At 45.1% G+C, this 16,785-nt stretch overlaps 2 protein-coding genes across 8 annotated transcripts in view; one reads left to right on the top strand and one right to left on the bottom strand.

Moving 5' to 3' along the window:
• Positions 1-16,785, top strand: part of LOC102462793 (TGF-beta receptor type-1) — a 232,374-nt gene that overhangs the window by 28,543 nt on the left and 187,046 nt on the right. For 2 of the 3 annotated variants that reach the window (XM_014581783.4, XM_014581784.3), the window contains exon 4: positions 11,314-11,544. The exons of the other annotated variant lie outside the window; for it this stretch is intronic. In XM_014581783.4, coding sequence (XP_014437269.2) covers positions 11,314-11,544 — 231 coding nt within the window. The remainder of the gene's footprint in view (positions 1-11,313; positions 11,545-16,785) is intronic. 3 annotated transcript variants of the gene reach the window in all.
• LOC149525349 (uncharacterized) overlaps positions 5,430-16,785 on the bottom strand; it is a 56,934-nt gene continuing 45,578 nt past the window's right edge. For 3 of the 5 annotated variants that reach the window (XR_016348899.1, XR_016348897.1, XM_089776473.1), the window contains 2 exons: positions 6,127-6,310; positions 5,430-5,553 (listed from right to left, as the gene is read on the bottom strand). Coding sequence is in view for 2 of the 5 variants with exons in the window: in XM_089776473.1 (XP_089632599.1) it covers positions 6,227-6,310 (84 nt within the window). In the remaining 3 variants the exon portion in view is untranslated. Of the gene's footprint in view, positions 5,554-6,126; positions 6,311-13,197; positions 13,262-16,785 lie in introns of all 5 variants that reach the window. The other 2 variants (XR_016348898.1, XM_089776474.1) reach the window with 1 other exon arrangement.

Raw genomic sequence — 16,785 nt, forward strand, 5'->3', positions numbered from 1 at the left:
ACCTAGCTACATCTGTTCTTCTCTGCAGGAGAAAAGATTGCTCCTTAAGTGCTGTGGTTATGTCAACCCACCTGCTGCTAGATCAGGTGTGGGCAATAATTTTTGACGGGGGGCACTCCAAGATTTTGGCAAGTGGTCGAGGGCCTCGCTCTTCCATGATATTAATGGAGATGTGGGATCTGGGATGGAGATTGGGTGCAGGAGGGAGACTGGAGTTTGGGAGGGAATTTGGGCGAAGGAGGCAGTTGCGACCTGGGTGCAGGGGTTTGGGATGTGACCTAGGATAGGAGGGGATTGTGAGCTGGGGCAGGAGATTGTGAGCTGGGGCAGATCTGGGAGGGAGCATGGGTGTGAGAGGGGCAGAGGGTTTGGGTATGTTGACTGGGGGGGCAGAGGGTTGGAAAAGGAATGGTCGGGGGTGCCAGAGGCAGGCTCTGGCCAGGAGCCTTATTTGCTTGCCTGCCTGCAGAGCTAAGGCTTGCAGAGCTTAACAATGTTTCCTAGCCAGTGTATCTGCCTGACTGGCCATGTGCTTGTGTGAATAACTGAGCCAAGGAGCAGGGATGTGGTGGTTCTTGGCTGCCTGCTGTTCAAACAAGCAGCTCCCAATGGCCTGTTTCTGGCCAGAAACCAGCCAATGGGATTGTGCTGGGAGCGGGAGCATCTTCTGAAGCTTTCTCCCCTCCAGTTTTGAACCGAGCCTGGCAGCCATATTTCTGAGCAATGTGTGGGGCAAGCAGGGGAGTCTGCTTGGGCCTCCGTGGGCTGACTTCAGAAGCTTGCTAGGCTGGATCCAGCCCAAAAGCCCAATTTGGATAGGCCTGTGCTAGATCAATGGAAAAAATGTCAGCCTAGCCACTGCCTCCTAGAAGTGGATTAACTATATCAATGGGGGGGAGGGGAATCCATTAATCAATATGGGAAGTATCTACTTGTCATAGTGATGCAGCTACAGCTGCGACCTACATTTTTAAAGTCTGGTTGACCACTTTCAATTGTGATATGTGTTTTGTCTAGTTAAAAAGGTGACCTCTCACATAGAGTTGTAAAATCTTGTTTAATCAGTTAACTGATTAACTGGAATGTCACCACTCCAGCCCCCTAGCCTGTGGGGCTCTGCAGAACACAAATTTCCATATTGAGTTTAACCACTGGAGTATCTAGTCAATTATGAATTAGGACTGGTCAATAATATATGGTCGAGGGAGGAGCAAACAAGCTGCACACTTACAATTGTGGAATAACTTTAACTAGGAAAGATTCCTCATAATAGAAAACTCTGGTTTATGCCTCAAGTAGAAGACAATACTCTTATAGAATATGTGGAGTCCCCTAAATGAAAATCTCACATTGTTCATATACTTGTCTACGCCTTTTTTTAACTATGCCATTGTATAAGTATCTTGTGATCGAGTGAGGCTACAATTTGGTCAATGTCCCAGAAGTCACGGAATCTGACTTCCAGTGATGTTTGTGACTTCAGCCTATGGCACTCAGAAGCTGAATGGTATACGGATGCCCACAGGGGCTGGAAGCTGTGGGGTATCACTACAGCTCCAAAATCCAACCCTCCAATTCATAACTGCTGAGTAACTACCCTGCTGCAGGCAGTGTAGGCACCTACATATGTTTTCAGTAATAGTCAGTCAGGTCAAGGCTTCCATGAATTTTTCTTTACTGCCTGTGACCTGCCCATAACTTTTACTCAAGATTTCCATGACCAAGCTTAGCCTTAGTAATGGGTTCTGCTTATTTAAAAAAAAAGGGGGGGGGGGGGAAGGGATTGGATGCTTCTCCTACAGAGACAGCAGCATGGGGTGACAGCAGCCCCTGTCTGGGGAGAGCGAGGCCTGAGCTCCTGGACCAGCACGAGCCAGAACTGATCCAGGCTGCCTGCCCACCTGGCTCCAATACACTTTAAATGCAGAGCCACAGTGGGGGTAGGTCTCGGACCCAGGGCAAGCCAGAACTGAGCTGGGCTGCTGGCTAGCCCACTAAAAAATTTATTGGCAAGGGGAGAAGAGGGAGGGAAATGCATGTAGTTTAGCATAATCAGTTAATCGTCTACACTTACATCCCTATGTTTAACTGAAAAAAATCTAACTTGTTTCATGATATCACTTTAATTGTTCAAAAGGTAAATTTGGTTTGAAAAGCAAGGGAAATTGACAGTAATGCAAAACTTAGATTAGATAAGTGTATTAGCGGTAAGTAGAGGGAGTTTGACCATCAAGAGGAATGGGCAAAGTTTAGAGGTAGCAAGGATTGGTGTCTCAGCTCTTCAGTTTAGTCAGTTAAACAACAATTGGTGTGTGGCTAATAGTATGTAATAGAATCAGAAATCTACTGGGCTAGTGGTCTAGTCTAACAAGGTCTTAGACAATGTTCAATAATAAAAATAAGGGACCAAAACTACCAGTAAACTTGGTCTTGGCCAAGGGCAGTGACTGGAGACTGTGCAGAGCCCAAAAAATGTGGGAGGCAAATGGCAGGGAGAAAGATTGAGTTTTAAAAAATTGAAGCCTCTGTAGCTAATGAGTTGAAGCCATTGATTGTAGCCAATTGGATTAGTGAACAAATTTTGTCTTGTTTCTGCCCCTGGAAATCAAACCCAGCTACTGGATATGGAGGCTTTCTAATACAGGAAAGGTGGAGGGAAGACCTGTGTTTTGGGAGACTGATTCTCAGGAAACTCTTAGCAGCTGAAGTACTTATGGTGTGAAGCAGGATTGGATTCTGTACTATGGATGTTAGCATTTACACAATTAACTGATAAGCCCAGGCTCATCTGTTAAATTCTAAAGGTTACATGCCCTTGCTGCCTCTATCAGAGGCAGCAGCACAGGGGACAGGTGGGAGTCAGTGCTCATGGGGAAGCCAGCTTTAAATGTATAACATCCCTCTACTCTATTACTTACTTAATGGTTTCTCACAAGCTGCAAATAGTGAAAAGAGAGCTATGGTTCCAGTCATGAAGCAGTGGCTGTATTAACTGCTCTCGTAAGAGAAAACTGCCAATGGAAAGGAATTAAATTGAGTTCAGTTACTTTGGGGTTAATTCTAGCATAGTCCTGCATATTTAAATGAGGAGCAACAGAACAGTCTTACACAGAAAATTTTAGGAATTGGTACTTCTTCTTCAAGGGTCCCCGTGGGTGCTCCACTTAGGTGTATCAGCCCTCTTGTACACATGGCCCAGAGATCTTTGGTAGCAGTCCCTGGCTGCTGGTGCATGCTGTGCTATTGCACAATCACTCTGAGTGACATGCATGCACCGGTGACCATTCTCTGTTCCTTCTCAACTGCTGCCAGCATGGGTTGCAAGTAGCACAGTCTCCCAAAAAGACTTTGAAAAGAACAGGAAGAAGAGAACTAACAAAAGAGCCACAGAACATAAACCAGTGGAGTGGGGTGCCAGCACTGCTGCTGTGTCCTGTTCACCTGCACCTCATGCTGCAGCCTGCACTCATTTCAAAACCGGAAGGCACTGGCATGACAGGGGTTTGTTTGTATGAGGCTTCATACAAACAACAAACCCCTGTCATGCCAGTGCCTTCCAGTTTTGAAATGGGTGCAGGCTGCAGCATCTTTACTGGCAGCAGATTGGCACACAGTGTCTCTCCACTGTCTAAGGCTGGGCCATTTGAGCTACTGCCCTTGCTGTAAACCCCCCCCCCCCCTGTCTGAAAGTGTGCAAGACTCACAGCAGAGAATTTTCTTTTGCATGAACAGGACTGTGGATGCCCAGCAGCCTGATTCAAACTCCTTCCCCTCCCCCCCCCTCCCGGACAATACACCTGGGACAGAGAGCAAAAGGAGCACTCCTTCGGAGGGATGTGCTAGAGAAGCTTGGACTAGGAGCACAGCTCAAAATGTGCCAGGTCCCCTGCTGCTGATCTGTAACCGAGCGATAGGTCCTCCGGGCAAGCAGGCACACAATGCTTGTCCCAAACAGGGCAGCATAAAGCCAATGGTGGGATTCTGCTCAGAACGAGCCAATGATCCCAAAGTGAAGCACAGAGCTGCTGGCCAATCTTCAAGCTCTCCTCAGAACAAGCCTCAGTACTGCAGGAAAAGCCAGTACCGGCAGCAGCTGATAAAGCAGTCAGGCTGCAAAACCGCAGAATGCCACGTGCAGACCCACTCACGGTACCATTGGTGCTGGGGTGCCCCAGAGCGCCGAATGCACATGTACTCAGCAACGGCAGGCTTAATAGTGGTGCTGCCACCACCCCCGGTACTGAGATGTAACCAAGGCAGACCTCGCGGTACCGTTGGTACCATGTTCCCCATTATTTGGTACTGACGTCATACCATGCTATAGAGGTTCTGTACTACTTTTCACACCAGCATCGCTAATATCCGCACGATGTAGCAGTGTGAGTAAGGGGCCAGTGCAGAGTCCCTCAATACAATGCCCATAATTAGCAGATGGGCACAATGGATACCCCCACTGCTCCCACCTCAGGGACTCTATGGGGATCTGTGGGCACCCTACAGAAATAAACTATATCAAGCCCTCTGGGTACCAAGTGCTCAGTCAGCCGACGCACACATGTGGGATGAGGTCACTGCAGCCCAGGCACCCATGACAGCTAGTCAGCGACTGAGGAAGCTACACAAGGTTGCTTAGCCCTCCATTGTCGCACTGGATGTATTAGGACAGCCATTGTCTACCTACGTCACCTATTGTAGGTGCAGCTGTAGCAGGTTTCAAGACCTATCCCACAGGGTCGTGAAGACTCTAGTACAGTGGTCCTCAAACTTTTGGGGCTCTAGAGCCGTTTACATGCGTAAAAATTTGTGGAGCCCCCGTGGTCCACTGATTGTATGTGTTGTAGCTATCTGTTTCCAGTTTGTCAATCTTGCAGAGCCCCGGGAGATGTCTCTCCTAGCCCTGGGGCTCCGCGGAGTGCAGTTTGAGAAACACTGCTCTAGTACAACTCTTGGATGTAAGGCACAACAAACACAAGCATACTTATCTTACCTCAGCACACCAAATTGGCTCTGCCAATGACTGAGGCCTCATGGAAGACCCTCGCATTGGAACCGGTGACTTCCAAGCAAATAGATAAGTACTGTAACACCTATGAGGGTAGAATTCCTTTTCTCATACTCTTCACCAAATTTGGTGGTCACACTGAGGGGAAAGCAACAGCACTACCCCAGAACAGAGCGTCATGACTAGGAGAGAGAGGATGGATGCTATGGGAATGAAGGCGGCATACCCCTCAGTCTCCCTTCAACCAGAATTGCTAATTACATAGCATTAGTGCAAAATATTCACAACAGACATTTGGAACCTTCAATTCCTTTATTCAATATCTACAAGAAGAGAGAAGGGAACGATTCAAATTAAACGTGAAGGAAGGTTTCTGGTCTCCCACGCAACATTACAAGCAGTGTTGGATGCTGCATGTACAGCAGCCAGGTCCATGCCAGGGTGCTGAGGAGAGTGGCATGGCTGCAATGGTCCAGGTTTTTCCCAAAAAGGTACAATCCAACATAGCTCTTCCATTAGAGGGGACTTCCGGGCATTAAGGATTCAACTGCCTGGATTTAAGAAGAAACAATACAAACGCTATAATCACAGGTTCAGAACAAAAGTGATGACCAATAACAAAGGCCCTATAAGAATAAGGGACATCCAGACAATCTACACAAAGACCATCAAATTAGTAAACCTCTTCGCTCCAGGGGTCCAACTCTTCATCAGCAAATTTATGACATTGGTTGAGGGTAAAGTGGCCCTCAGTCCTCCAGGGCAGGCAGATCTAGGGAAACAGACATTTGGAAACACTCTCCCAATTTATCCAGCTTGGGAAGCCATCACCTTGGACCAAAGGGTCCTAGAAATAATATGAACTGGATACTGCACACCATTCACAGCAGTTCCTCCAACTTGCCAACCTACCCATGAGTATGTGCTCTTGGGTGAGGCACAGCACCTGGTGAACTAGGAGTTAGAGGGAGTACCCAGCCAATATAGAATCCACAGCCTCTGTTCCAGATACTTCCTTACCATCAAGAAATCAGGAGGGTGGAGACCCATCCTAAATCTTCATGGTCTCAACCAGTTAGTCAATTATCAGAAGTTCATGATGATTATGTCGGCAAGGTTCATACCTGCCTTGGCAATAGGACTGTTGCTATCTACCTTCGACCTCAAGGATGCATGTTCCATGTATAAATTCACCCAGCACACCTCAAGTTCACTGTTGGAGACTTATACTATCAGTACAGGCTGCTCTTCTGCCTGTTGACAGCACCCACAGTATTCTCCAAAATCCTTGCTGAGGTAGCTGCACACCTACAGAGAAAGCATATAAACATATGGCCATATCTCAGCTGTTCAATCATGGCACCCCCGTATGGGGCACATAGTGGGCATTACTCAACAAAGCAGATATTCAACATGCTTGGGCTCCTCTTGTACTTGGACAAATATTCCCTCATTCCTACGGCAGCGCAGCTGCACTGCAACAAGGGTATAGTGTTATTGCCAATCCACAGATGGCAAGGATTACGACTCGATCATGTCAATACTCAGTGGCACATGCTTCTCAGAGCGTATGTGTCTGCAAATACTTGGACACGTGGCAGTGTCCACATTGTAGTCCAACATGCTTGACAACATATAGGGCCATTACACTGGATTTACCCATGCCTGTATTGGCCAAGATACTACCCGAGCCACAGGACGCTCCATGTACCCATTAGGGTCAAGGCCACCCTAAACTGGTGGACAGACATGCAATGTATGCCTGGCGTCTCCATTTCAGGCATCATTGCCATACATCGCTATCCCAGCGGACGTGCCCCTGCTGGTATGAGGAGCCCACATGGGGAGTGATACCACAGGGACAGTGGACACGATAGGCATCCCAACTCCATACCAATGTTGTGGAGCTCAGGGCAGTCACACAAACTGCTTGAGCACATATGGAACAAACCAGTGGGAGTGATGTTGGACAATGCTGCAACAGCATATTACGTAAACGGGGGCGTGAGATTGCGTAGCCTCTGCGCAGATGAAATGAAACGGTGGAGGTGGTGTTTCACATACATCACATCTACTGCAGTGTATTTACTGGGCAAGGACAAGGTATTACTGGAGGCCTGCAGCGGACAATTCCTGCAGAACCATGAATGGGAAATCAACAAGTCCATCGTAAACAAAACAAAAGAAATAGAATGGTGGACGTGTTGCAACACACACCAACTCTAAGTGCCCCTGTAATGTTTCAGAGCAGGCATTGGACTGCGCCCTCTCAGGGATGCGTCTGCAGTACGCTGGGACTTCCCATTGGCATACTTGTGTCCACCTATACCTCTTATTACCTCTTATACAAAAGACCATACTGAACATTAAACAGGATGCAGCAAGGGACATACTGGTAGCCCCCAGTTGACTGAGACACATCTGGTACCATCCCATACAAGCTTGCACCGGTACAAGCACTGCTGACCCAAGACAAAGGGCGCATACCACATCCTGGACTCCACACACTAATCTGCAAGTGTGGATGGTTGTTGGCTCTCAAATAATAACATTGTCCCGTGGTTTCGTAGGGTCACCCATATTCTGATCAGTTCTTGGAGACCCACGACAAGATGGACTTACGTGCAGAAGTGGGCCTGATTTGAAGCCTGGAATTCAGCGCAAGCATGAGAGAGACACAGGGTGGGGATATCAGACATGCTAGAGTATATTGTCCACCTGCAGGACACAGGACTGTCAATTGGTTCCTTCAATGTATACTTAGCAGCTATATCTGCAGTGCACCCACCCACACAGAGGTATTCCAGGTTTTTCCCCACCCGTGTGTGAAGAGATTCCAGAAAGGGATATGGACTCTATCAACCACAGAGATCCAGCACCATTATGGGATTTGGCTCTATCTTGTCAGTGAGAAGAGAATCCAAAAATCTGTTAAATTTCAAACCAAAATGTTCTTTGTCTGCTCTTTTTTAATATGTCTCAAAGGAGGTGGTCCACAAATTTTTTGATTGGCCTGGTGGACTGAAATCAGTTGAGAACCACTGGTGTAGTGCATGGACAGGTCCAGAGGATGTTCTGTTTTCCCAACAATGAATATCCAAATGGATGTCTAATGCATACAACTGTGTATATTTCTGGGTGTAGCCAGCTGTTATATGGGCATGTTCCACGGGCGCAGTATCTACCACAACTGCTTTCCTCAAGGTCTTGGCTCAACATTATGCTATTCAATCCTTTCAGAAATCAGACACTAGCTTTGGACATACCATACTGTCCAACAACCAGTCCTGCATCACAGAGTGCCCACCGTCAAGCAGGAATACTAGTGCGTAGTCACCTTGTGCAGTAACTGGAGTTATTCAAGAGGTGTCCCCGTGGGTGCTCCATACTCCCCTTCCTCCCCTCTGCTCCAGGCTAATACACTCTGGCGTAAAGAAGGAACGGAGGGAATGGCCGCCGGCACATGCCTGTCATTCAGAGTGATTGCACAATAGCGCAGCATGTGCTGATGGCCGGGGAATGCTACCAAAGATCGCTGTGCCATGTGCACAGCGGGGCTGATACACCCACGGGGACATCTCGAAGAACTCCAGTTACTGCACAAGGTGAGTAACCTTCCCTTCTGCCAGTCTAACAATGAGGCTAACGGATACTGGATGAAGTGACACAATTTCATTTGTAGATAGCTAAACGGGGGAAAAAAGTAGCCTGAAATGCCTAATTTATTAGGAAGGTATAATTGAGCCTTCAGCCAGGCACTTGGCCTTTCTCATAGTATTACTTAAGAAAAAAAATGATAGCACCAGATTATACAGGAAATAGAAAACTAAATGATGATATTTTAAAGGATTCTTACCCATTCACAAACATGATACTCTAGATACTGTAGCACGGTGGTTTCCAACCTTTTTACACTGAAGATCACTTTTTAAATCTCAGAACAGGTGAAGATCTACCGCCCTGCCCCTTTCTTGAAGCCCCGCCCTCTCTATTCTCCTCCTGTCCATCACTTGCTATCCCCAGCCTTTACTTACACGCTCTGATAAAGTGTTTATTTTTAAATTATGCGATATATAAAATTAAAATCACGTGTTTATAGTTATGAAATTAATAGTCTGGTTTTTATTCGTGCCATTGAAATCTAAAATGAAGCATTTATAATTATACTTTTTGTGGGGACAGAGTTCTGCGGCTGGGGGCAGGGGAGAGGGAACAGGATGCTGGGAGGGCAGAGGACAGGGTTCTGCAGCGGGGGACGGTGCCAGTGGGGACAGAGTTTGGGGAGTGGGGTTGGGAATGGGGACAGAGTTCTGTAGCTGGGGACAGGGGAGTGGAGTCTGGGGAGCGGGGACAGGGTGCCAGTGGCAGTAGAGTGACCTGCATCTGCCTCCTCTCAGTATTCTCCCCCCACCCCCGAGAAGCCAGCACATGCCTCCTCTGGGCCCCCTGCGGCAGAGGGAAACCCCAAGCGTGCCTGCCCCGGGGCCAAACCCCCGCGGGAGCCTGCCTCGGGGCCAAACCCCCCCCATTCCGCGGCGGGGCCAAACCCCCACGGGAGCCTGCACCAGGGGCAACATCCACCCCTCCCGCGGCGGGGCCAAACCTCCCTTGCGCGGCCCAGCTCCTCCCCTCCCGCAGCATGGCCAACCCCCGCGGGCACCTGCCTCGGGGCCAAACCCCCCTCCCACGGCCTGGCTCCTTTGTGGAATAGATAGCTGAAACAATAGAAACCACTAGCCAAAGCACAGGCCATGCAAGACCAGTCAGAAACTGAGTTATCTCTGCAGAGGAGTTTTGCAGAGGATTGATTTGATTGCAGCTGTGTGACAGAAGCCACGAAAAACACCATAGAGCACAGAAAAGAAACAAAGAAGCCTTAGGCCATTTCTGCGCTACCACCTGAGTGACTTAAGTTAAGTGGCAATATTCACAGGGTTATGTTGGCCTGTGAGCTGCTCTCACTGACACAGCTTCTGCCACTCATTGAGGTAGCTTTATTTTGACGGAAGAGCTCTCTCCTGTTTAATACAGAATAGGGTTATATAAACTGCCCAGAACAAGTTAACTGGTTTAGTTATTTAACTAGTTAACCACCAGGTGTGGGCGGCAGGGGCTGCCCTGCTGTGACGCAGCAAGGGTTGCCCTGGCCCCACTGCAGCCCTGCTGGCTGGGCCACCATGGGGCAAGGCTTCAGTTAGCCAGTAAGCATGCTTATCAGTTAACTGGTTAACTTTTTACATCCCTAGCACAGAGTGGCTACATAAGCAGTCTTACAACGGTGAAGCTGCATCAGTACAGCTGTGCAGCTCTGAGTTTGAGTGTAGGTGTGACCTTAGTTTCAGACAGAAATTCTGGTAGCATGATACTATCACAAACAAAAATAAAATGGGGAGTTTTTTGGGTAAGGTGCTGGTTGGAAATTGCCCTGGAACTGCGAGCAAAGCAACTTATCTCTTGCTATTTGCTTATTCCTGCTTTATTCAGGGATATAGGAACACAATCCTGTCTTTGTAATTAAACAACAAGGTTGCTTAAAAAAAAACTTAATCCATTTCTTCTCTAACTAGAACACTAGTAGCTCTGGAAAATGTAACAAGGGATAATAGTAATAGTTCCACATCTCCAAGGCAAAGAAGTATTAAGTGACTTGTCAAGGGCACACAGAAAACTTGTGCTGGGGTCAGCTAGCACTTCAAACCATTGTATAATCTTTCCTCATAAATGAGTTTCTCAATGTCTCCAACTTCTTTCCCTTCTCAGGACTTCATTTCTACAATTTGTTTTGTCAGAGTGACTAGAAATGAAGCACGGTAGACGAGGATATAGTAGTTTTTATAAAAACAGTTTTTAAATAATGGGATTGGGTATAATTTTAATTTCCCTCTTCATACATCCCTGCACTTCCCCCTCTGCTTTGCAAAATGATACACAAGTCTCTTCCTGGGTGGCTACTTTTAATGTAGAATCCAGTAATGCATGAGTAATCCAAAACTTTAAACTCAAAGGAGACTAACTTCACATTTTAGTTGCTCCAAATTCATCTTTAGAATTTTATTCAAATCACTTGGTACTTGTAATACTAGTATTTTTAATATTGCCCAACGAATGTTTAGGAAGGTTTGTCTTGAAAGGACCTGTATTCTAAAATAATTGAGCTCCTGATTTAGATTTGCCCTGAAGTGAGATAAGGAGGATTGTTTTTTAGCTCTTATATAGTGATTGCCTTCAGTAGTTATCTGTTGCTTTATGATCAACAATTCTTTTCTACTAATGGTTGAACAAGCTTAATCTTAATATTTTCTTTTTTTTAGGTCTACCTTTACTTGTTCAGAGAACAATTGCAAGGACTATTGTACTTCAAGAAAGCATTGGGAAAGGTCGCTTTGGAGAAGTCTGGCGAGGGAAATGGAGAGGAGAAGAAGTTGCAGTAAAGATCTTCTCTTCAAGAGAAGAACGTTCGTGGTTCCGTGAGGCAGAAATTTATCAAACTGTTATGCTACGCCATGAAAATATTCTTGGATTTATAGCAGCAGACAATAAAGGTTAGTAAGCTTTTGATAACTTTCACTTTTGTTGATTTTGTAGATGTTCCTATTTTCAGTCATCAAAACGTGAAAATTACTGATCCTACAACTTACCAAAAAATCTGTTCTCAAACCTGGGCAGCACATTACATATAACTTTCACACAGACTTATTAAGCATTATATATAAATTGAATGGTCTAATCTACTCAATTTTGCCTAGCTACTGAATCCTATATGTGATTCTACTTATATGGCTGATATGCATATTTTTGTACCAATTCTCTGAATGCAGCAGAAAGTTAATCTGTACAATGGCTATGACTGGTTCAGCAATTCACTGCACCTCCGGCAAGGTGTCTAGCCTCCACTCCTTGTTGTCTTATTACAAGTTAACCAACAACTTGCCCAAATAAGATTATTTCTTTTTAGTTTAGTTTTACTGTCATGGTTGCATTTGGAGTAGTATGCTTCTCCTAACTGAGCTCATGTGTCCATTGCTGTATATGGCATCCTATGACAGTATCTGTAATTCAACTGTCAACGCCTGTAACTTAAACTCAGACACTAAAAAATTATGCAAGAAAAAGGCAACACTCTATTTTGAAAATGTGTGTAGACCTAATCCAGATGTGACTTAGGTGTGTTTTTTTTTTTTTTTTTTTTAAGCATTAGTAGAAGGCTTTAACATTTTAACTTTAGGCTCAGGGAAAACACCCAAGTCTTAGAATAGAGCTTTGTATTTGATAAGCAATATCAACATACCTAGTATTTTCAATGTCTAGGTGTCACTAAATTAGTCAAAGCCTAGTGATAAATGTCATACTAATATGTCCGTAACACAGCCTGTCAAACTAGTTTCCCTGAGAGAAACTGAAGTGTATATAGTTTGCTTAGAGTTCATCAATACACTTTTTTTTTCAGAACCAGAAATCTGTTTGTTAGATATTAATCTGAAAGCCCTTCACTTAAAATTTGAAGGATGAAAGACTGTTGCATGTGAGGAACCTTTAATGTTCAGATACAAACCACACAGAAGGATTTCAAGATCTCCCATGTAATGGGTAAAAGAAATGTAGTTAAACTACTTTAATTCTCCAAGAACACTTACAATTTCTGCCATCCTCCCTTACATAAGAAGAATACAGGTTAGACCTCCCTGGTCTGGCACCCTCAGAACCCAACTAGTACAAAATGAGGGAATTTTCTGGATCGGGGAGATCCCCCTGAAACTGGCTCCCCAACCTATCACCAGCTCCACTTCTGGCCCAGGATCTCTAGCCAGGTTGTCTGCTGCTGGCCCCAGTCCCCTCTTGAACTCCCCCCTCCCCCCCCCCCCCCAAAGCCAGGCTGTGGCAGCCAGAGTACAGATGATGCCAGACCAGAGTCCAAGTTAAGGGAGGTACAACCTGTATTGAGCTGCATCTACTTGGCACCCTTAGAGCAAATTGCATATCTTATTTTGAAATAGGCTATTTAGAAATTTGGCACTGTGTAGATGCGCCAAATTTCGAAATAACCAATTTTAAGACGTCCCTTCTCCTCAAGGATTACAGGGATGCCAAAATAGCGAGTCTGCTATATTTTGCACTAGCAGACGCATTCAAAAGATGTGGGGTAGCATTTTGGTATACCTGTGGTATCCTGAAATAGCTTTGCAAAGTAGACATACCCTTGTCTGAACTGCTAGATGACTCTCTAGATTAATTTTCTTGTTCTACTGATAGTGTTGGTATCTGTTAACAATTGAATATAATAAAAAATTAGGGTTCTCAAGCAACTGAAAATATCACTCTTTTAAACAATAAAATATCATTTACTTCAAATATTTTTGGATGTGTTCTACATTTTCAAATACCTTTATTTCAGATACAACACAGAACAGTGTTCTCGCTTTGCATTTTTAGTTACAAATGTTTGTACTGTGAAGAACAAAGCATATTTTTCAGTACATCTCATACAAATACAGAGTGCAATTTCTTAATCATGAAAGTTGAACTTGCAAATACAGAATTATGTACAAAAAATTGCATTTGGAAATAAAACTTAAACCTACCTTAGGCTTAAGTCAGAACTAACCGTCCTTTTCCCCTCATTGCTTTGGCAGATAAGATTTCTCTTTTCAATCCTTTTGTTACCTTGGTTCATCCCTATCCCAACCACAGTCTATTAATTTTATTACAAAAAAAAAAACCACACACTTTCTCCCACTCATCCCCTGCCTTTGCCAATCTTCCTCATTGTACTGGGTTACCCCAGTTTTAAAAGATGCCTCACTTGCAGGCTCTTTGTTCCTGTCTTAGATGGGCACGCTTGGTATATCTGATGCCTGGGGGAGGCACACATCACAGAAATGCCCCACAATAAACAGTTATAAACACTCTTAAGGCATGGGACCTCCAACTAAAACTTCCCGTGGAGAAATCTCTAAGACTCTTCAGAACTAGAGTTTCAAACTCCACCTCTGTAAAGAGGACCCTGGCAATAGCTGAAGATCAGGGTTTACCTATCTCTTTGCCAGGACTCACCTGCAAAAAAGACCACCAAACAAAAAAGATGGTCCTCCCTGCAGTAGTGAACACTCTGAAGAAAAGATTTTTCCGACAACAAAATGTGTCTTGCTCCAACGAGGACATGTCCATACAGAACATACTCAGCACCTGTTAGTACTGATGGCAAAGTCCCTGAGGCTATGTCTAGACTGCAAGCCTCTTTCGAAAGAGAGCGTCTAGACTGCACGTTGAACTTTCGAAAAAGCGGCTTGCTTTTTCGAAAGAAAGCATCCAGTGAGTCTTTCGAAGAAGCCCTATTTACATTGAAGAACGCCTTCTTTCGAAAGAAGAACTTTCGAAAGAAGGCGTTCTTCCTCGTGAAATGAGGTTTACCGCCATCGAAAGAAAAGCTGCGTTCTTTCGATTTAATTTCGAAAGAACGCGGCTTGAGTCTGGACGCAGGGGAAGTTTTTTCAGAAAAAGGCTACTTTTCCCGAAAAAACCCGAGTCTGGACACAGCCTTAGAGGCTAAGGCAGCCAACTGGCAGGGCCCTCCATCTTGGCCAGGCTGGGCCCCTTGGGCTATGTATAGAGCCCAACTGCTTCTTCAGTGCCCCAAGCCATTATAATGCGCACTCAGTCACCATTGCCACCAACCCAGCCTCCTATCTGAAGTGCTCCAGAATGACATGGAGAATGGAGTGTACCCCTGAGGGATACCATGCCCCCTATACATCTGTCATCATCCTCTCCAGATCAGACAGTTGTGTCCCCACCCTCGATTACAGGGGAAGATTTAAAATCTTAACAAGACCTTTTCAAGAATGGCAGACTCACTGGATACTTCACTAGCTGACTTAGAAACCCAGCAAAAATTAATGGATATTCTCCAAGCATCCTGAGCCACCAAAATTCCCTTACTCATTAATGAGGCCATTATGGACTTTGCCATGGTAATTTTGACTATTCTGCTCTCCAAAATAGAGGATTGCAAATACTATGTCCCAGTGAAGAGTGGAGTTCTGTCTGACTCCAAACTGTAGTAGTCAATGCTGTATGTTGCTGTGGCAAATATACATTATACAAGATACCTTATGATAAAGATTGAAAGACTAAATATATTCAGTAGAAACTCATAGTCATAGGCCTCATTAGTTCCATATTGCTCATCTTCTCCAAGAACTGAATGAAGTCTTAATTCATCATTTACCAGATGACACAGAAGAACAATATAAAGCCAATATAGCAGAGGGATCCCTCATTTGAAAGCGGGGGGAAAACTGCTTGGAAGCATCCCTTGATTCCACAAACTATGGCTAGGTCCTTGACAACAGTGATGTGTAGATCATCATGGCTTTGCTTCTCCAGTTGTCCTAAGGAAATACAAATGAGTCAAAGATCTCCCATTTGATGGACTAAAGCTTTTTTGCTGAAAGTGCCAACTCATTCTTACATACCCTTAAGGACTCCAGGCAACCGTGAAGATGTCAAACCCACAAACAGTCAACAACATCCCAGCCCTCCACTTTCCACCAATCAGTTTGAAATATTGGGAAAAGGTTTGCAGTCTTCTCCTTTCCAAACAGACTGCCAATAATACCACAGCACTTTTATGGATCACCTTCTTACTACCCTGTCTGGAGACACATCTTGACAGACAAGTGGGAGCTAGAAATAATTTTATAAGGTTACTCTACCTCTCTTCTCTCTCCTTCACCTACCCAACCACCTTCCTTGTCCCTTTTCAGAGACCCTTCCCACAAGGCCCTTTTAGGAATTTCACCTTTTCAAATTAGGAGCAATAGAAGTGCTAGCACACCACATAGGAACAGGGTTTTATTCCTGCTACTTTCTCACCCTAAAAAAAGAAGTCTAATAGAGGCCTATATTAGATCTACGTCAGCTGAACAGATGAATGAAGGAACCACTCTTCAAAATGGTAACATTGGCAAATATAGTCTCGGCACTACATAAGGAGGATTGGCTGTCGTCCCTCTACCTCCAGGACATACTGTAATGTTATAACCCATCCAGCATACAGGAGGTTCCTACTCTTTACACTCCAGAGTCACCACTACCAGTACTGCATATTACCTTTCAGCCTAGCCATGGCCCCAAGGGTCTTCACAACGGTGTTAATCTGTAGAAATAGCAAAACAGGACTCATATTCCCTTATCTCAATGATTGCCTCATTGCTTCAAAAGGCTCTACTCCACGTGAATATGTAAGTCAAACTATTTACCACACTGGGCTTGCAATAAGTCAATCCTCCTCTCACCTTGACTCAAATTGGAATTCATCAAAGCTGATTTTACTGCCTTCAAGCACAGACTGTACTCCCATGCCATTGTTTTGTGATCCTAACCACCTTTGCCATGACGGTCATAAACAGCCCACAGGTATTAGCCAGGCAGTGCCTTCAGCTTTTTAGCCAGATGTCAGCAACAGTGTTTTTTCTTGTCAAACTCTCCAGACTGCACATGTTGCCTCTCAGCAATGTCTCTGCACCTGTTTTTATCCCCCACACAAACCCATTAACCAAGGCCTTCAGCATACCCACCAGAGTCAAATACTCCCTCCAGTTCTAGTTGCAACTGCAGAACCAATGTTAGGAATGCCATTCCATCAAATAGCCCCTACAATCATGCTCACCAAAACACCTCTCTCGAGGAATGGAGGCTCACCTCAACAATCACACCATTCAGGGATGATGATTACCAAGGTGTCTGTTACACATCAACATACTTTAACTTCGAGTGATCTGATG

This window comes from Pelodiscus sinensis, chromosome 2 (assembly GCF_052426305.1).
Source record: "Pelodiscus sinensis isolate ZL-2025 chromosome 2, ASM5242630v1, whole genome shotgun sequence".
In the NCBI taxonomy this organism is placed as follows: Eukaryota; Metazoa; Chordata; order Testudines; family Trionychidae; genus Pelodiscus; species Pelodiscus sinensis.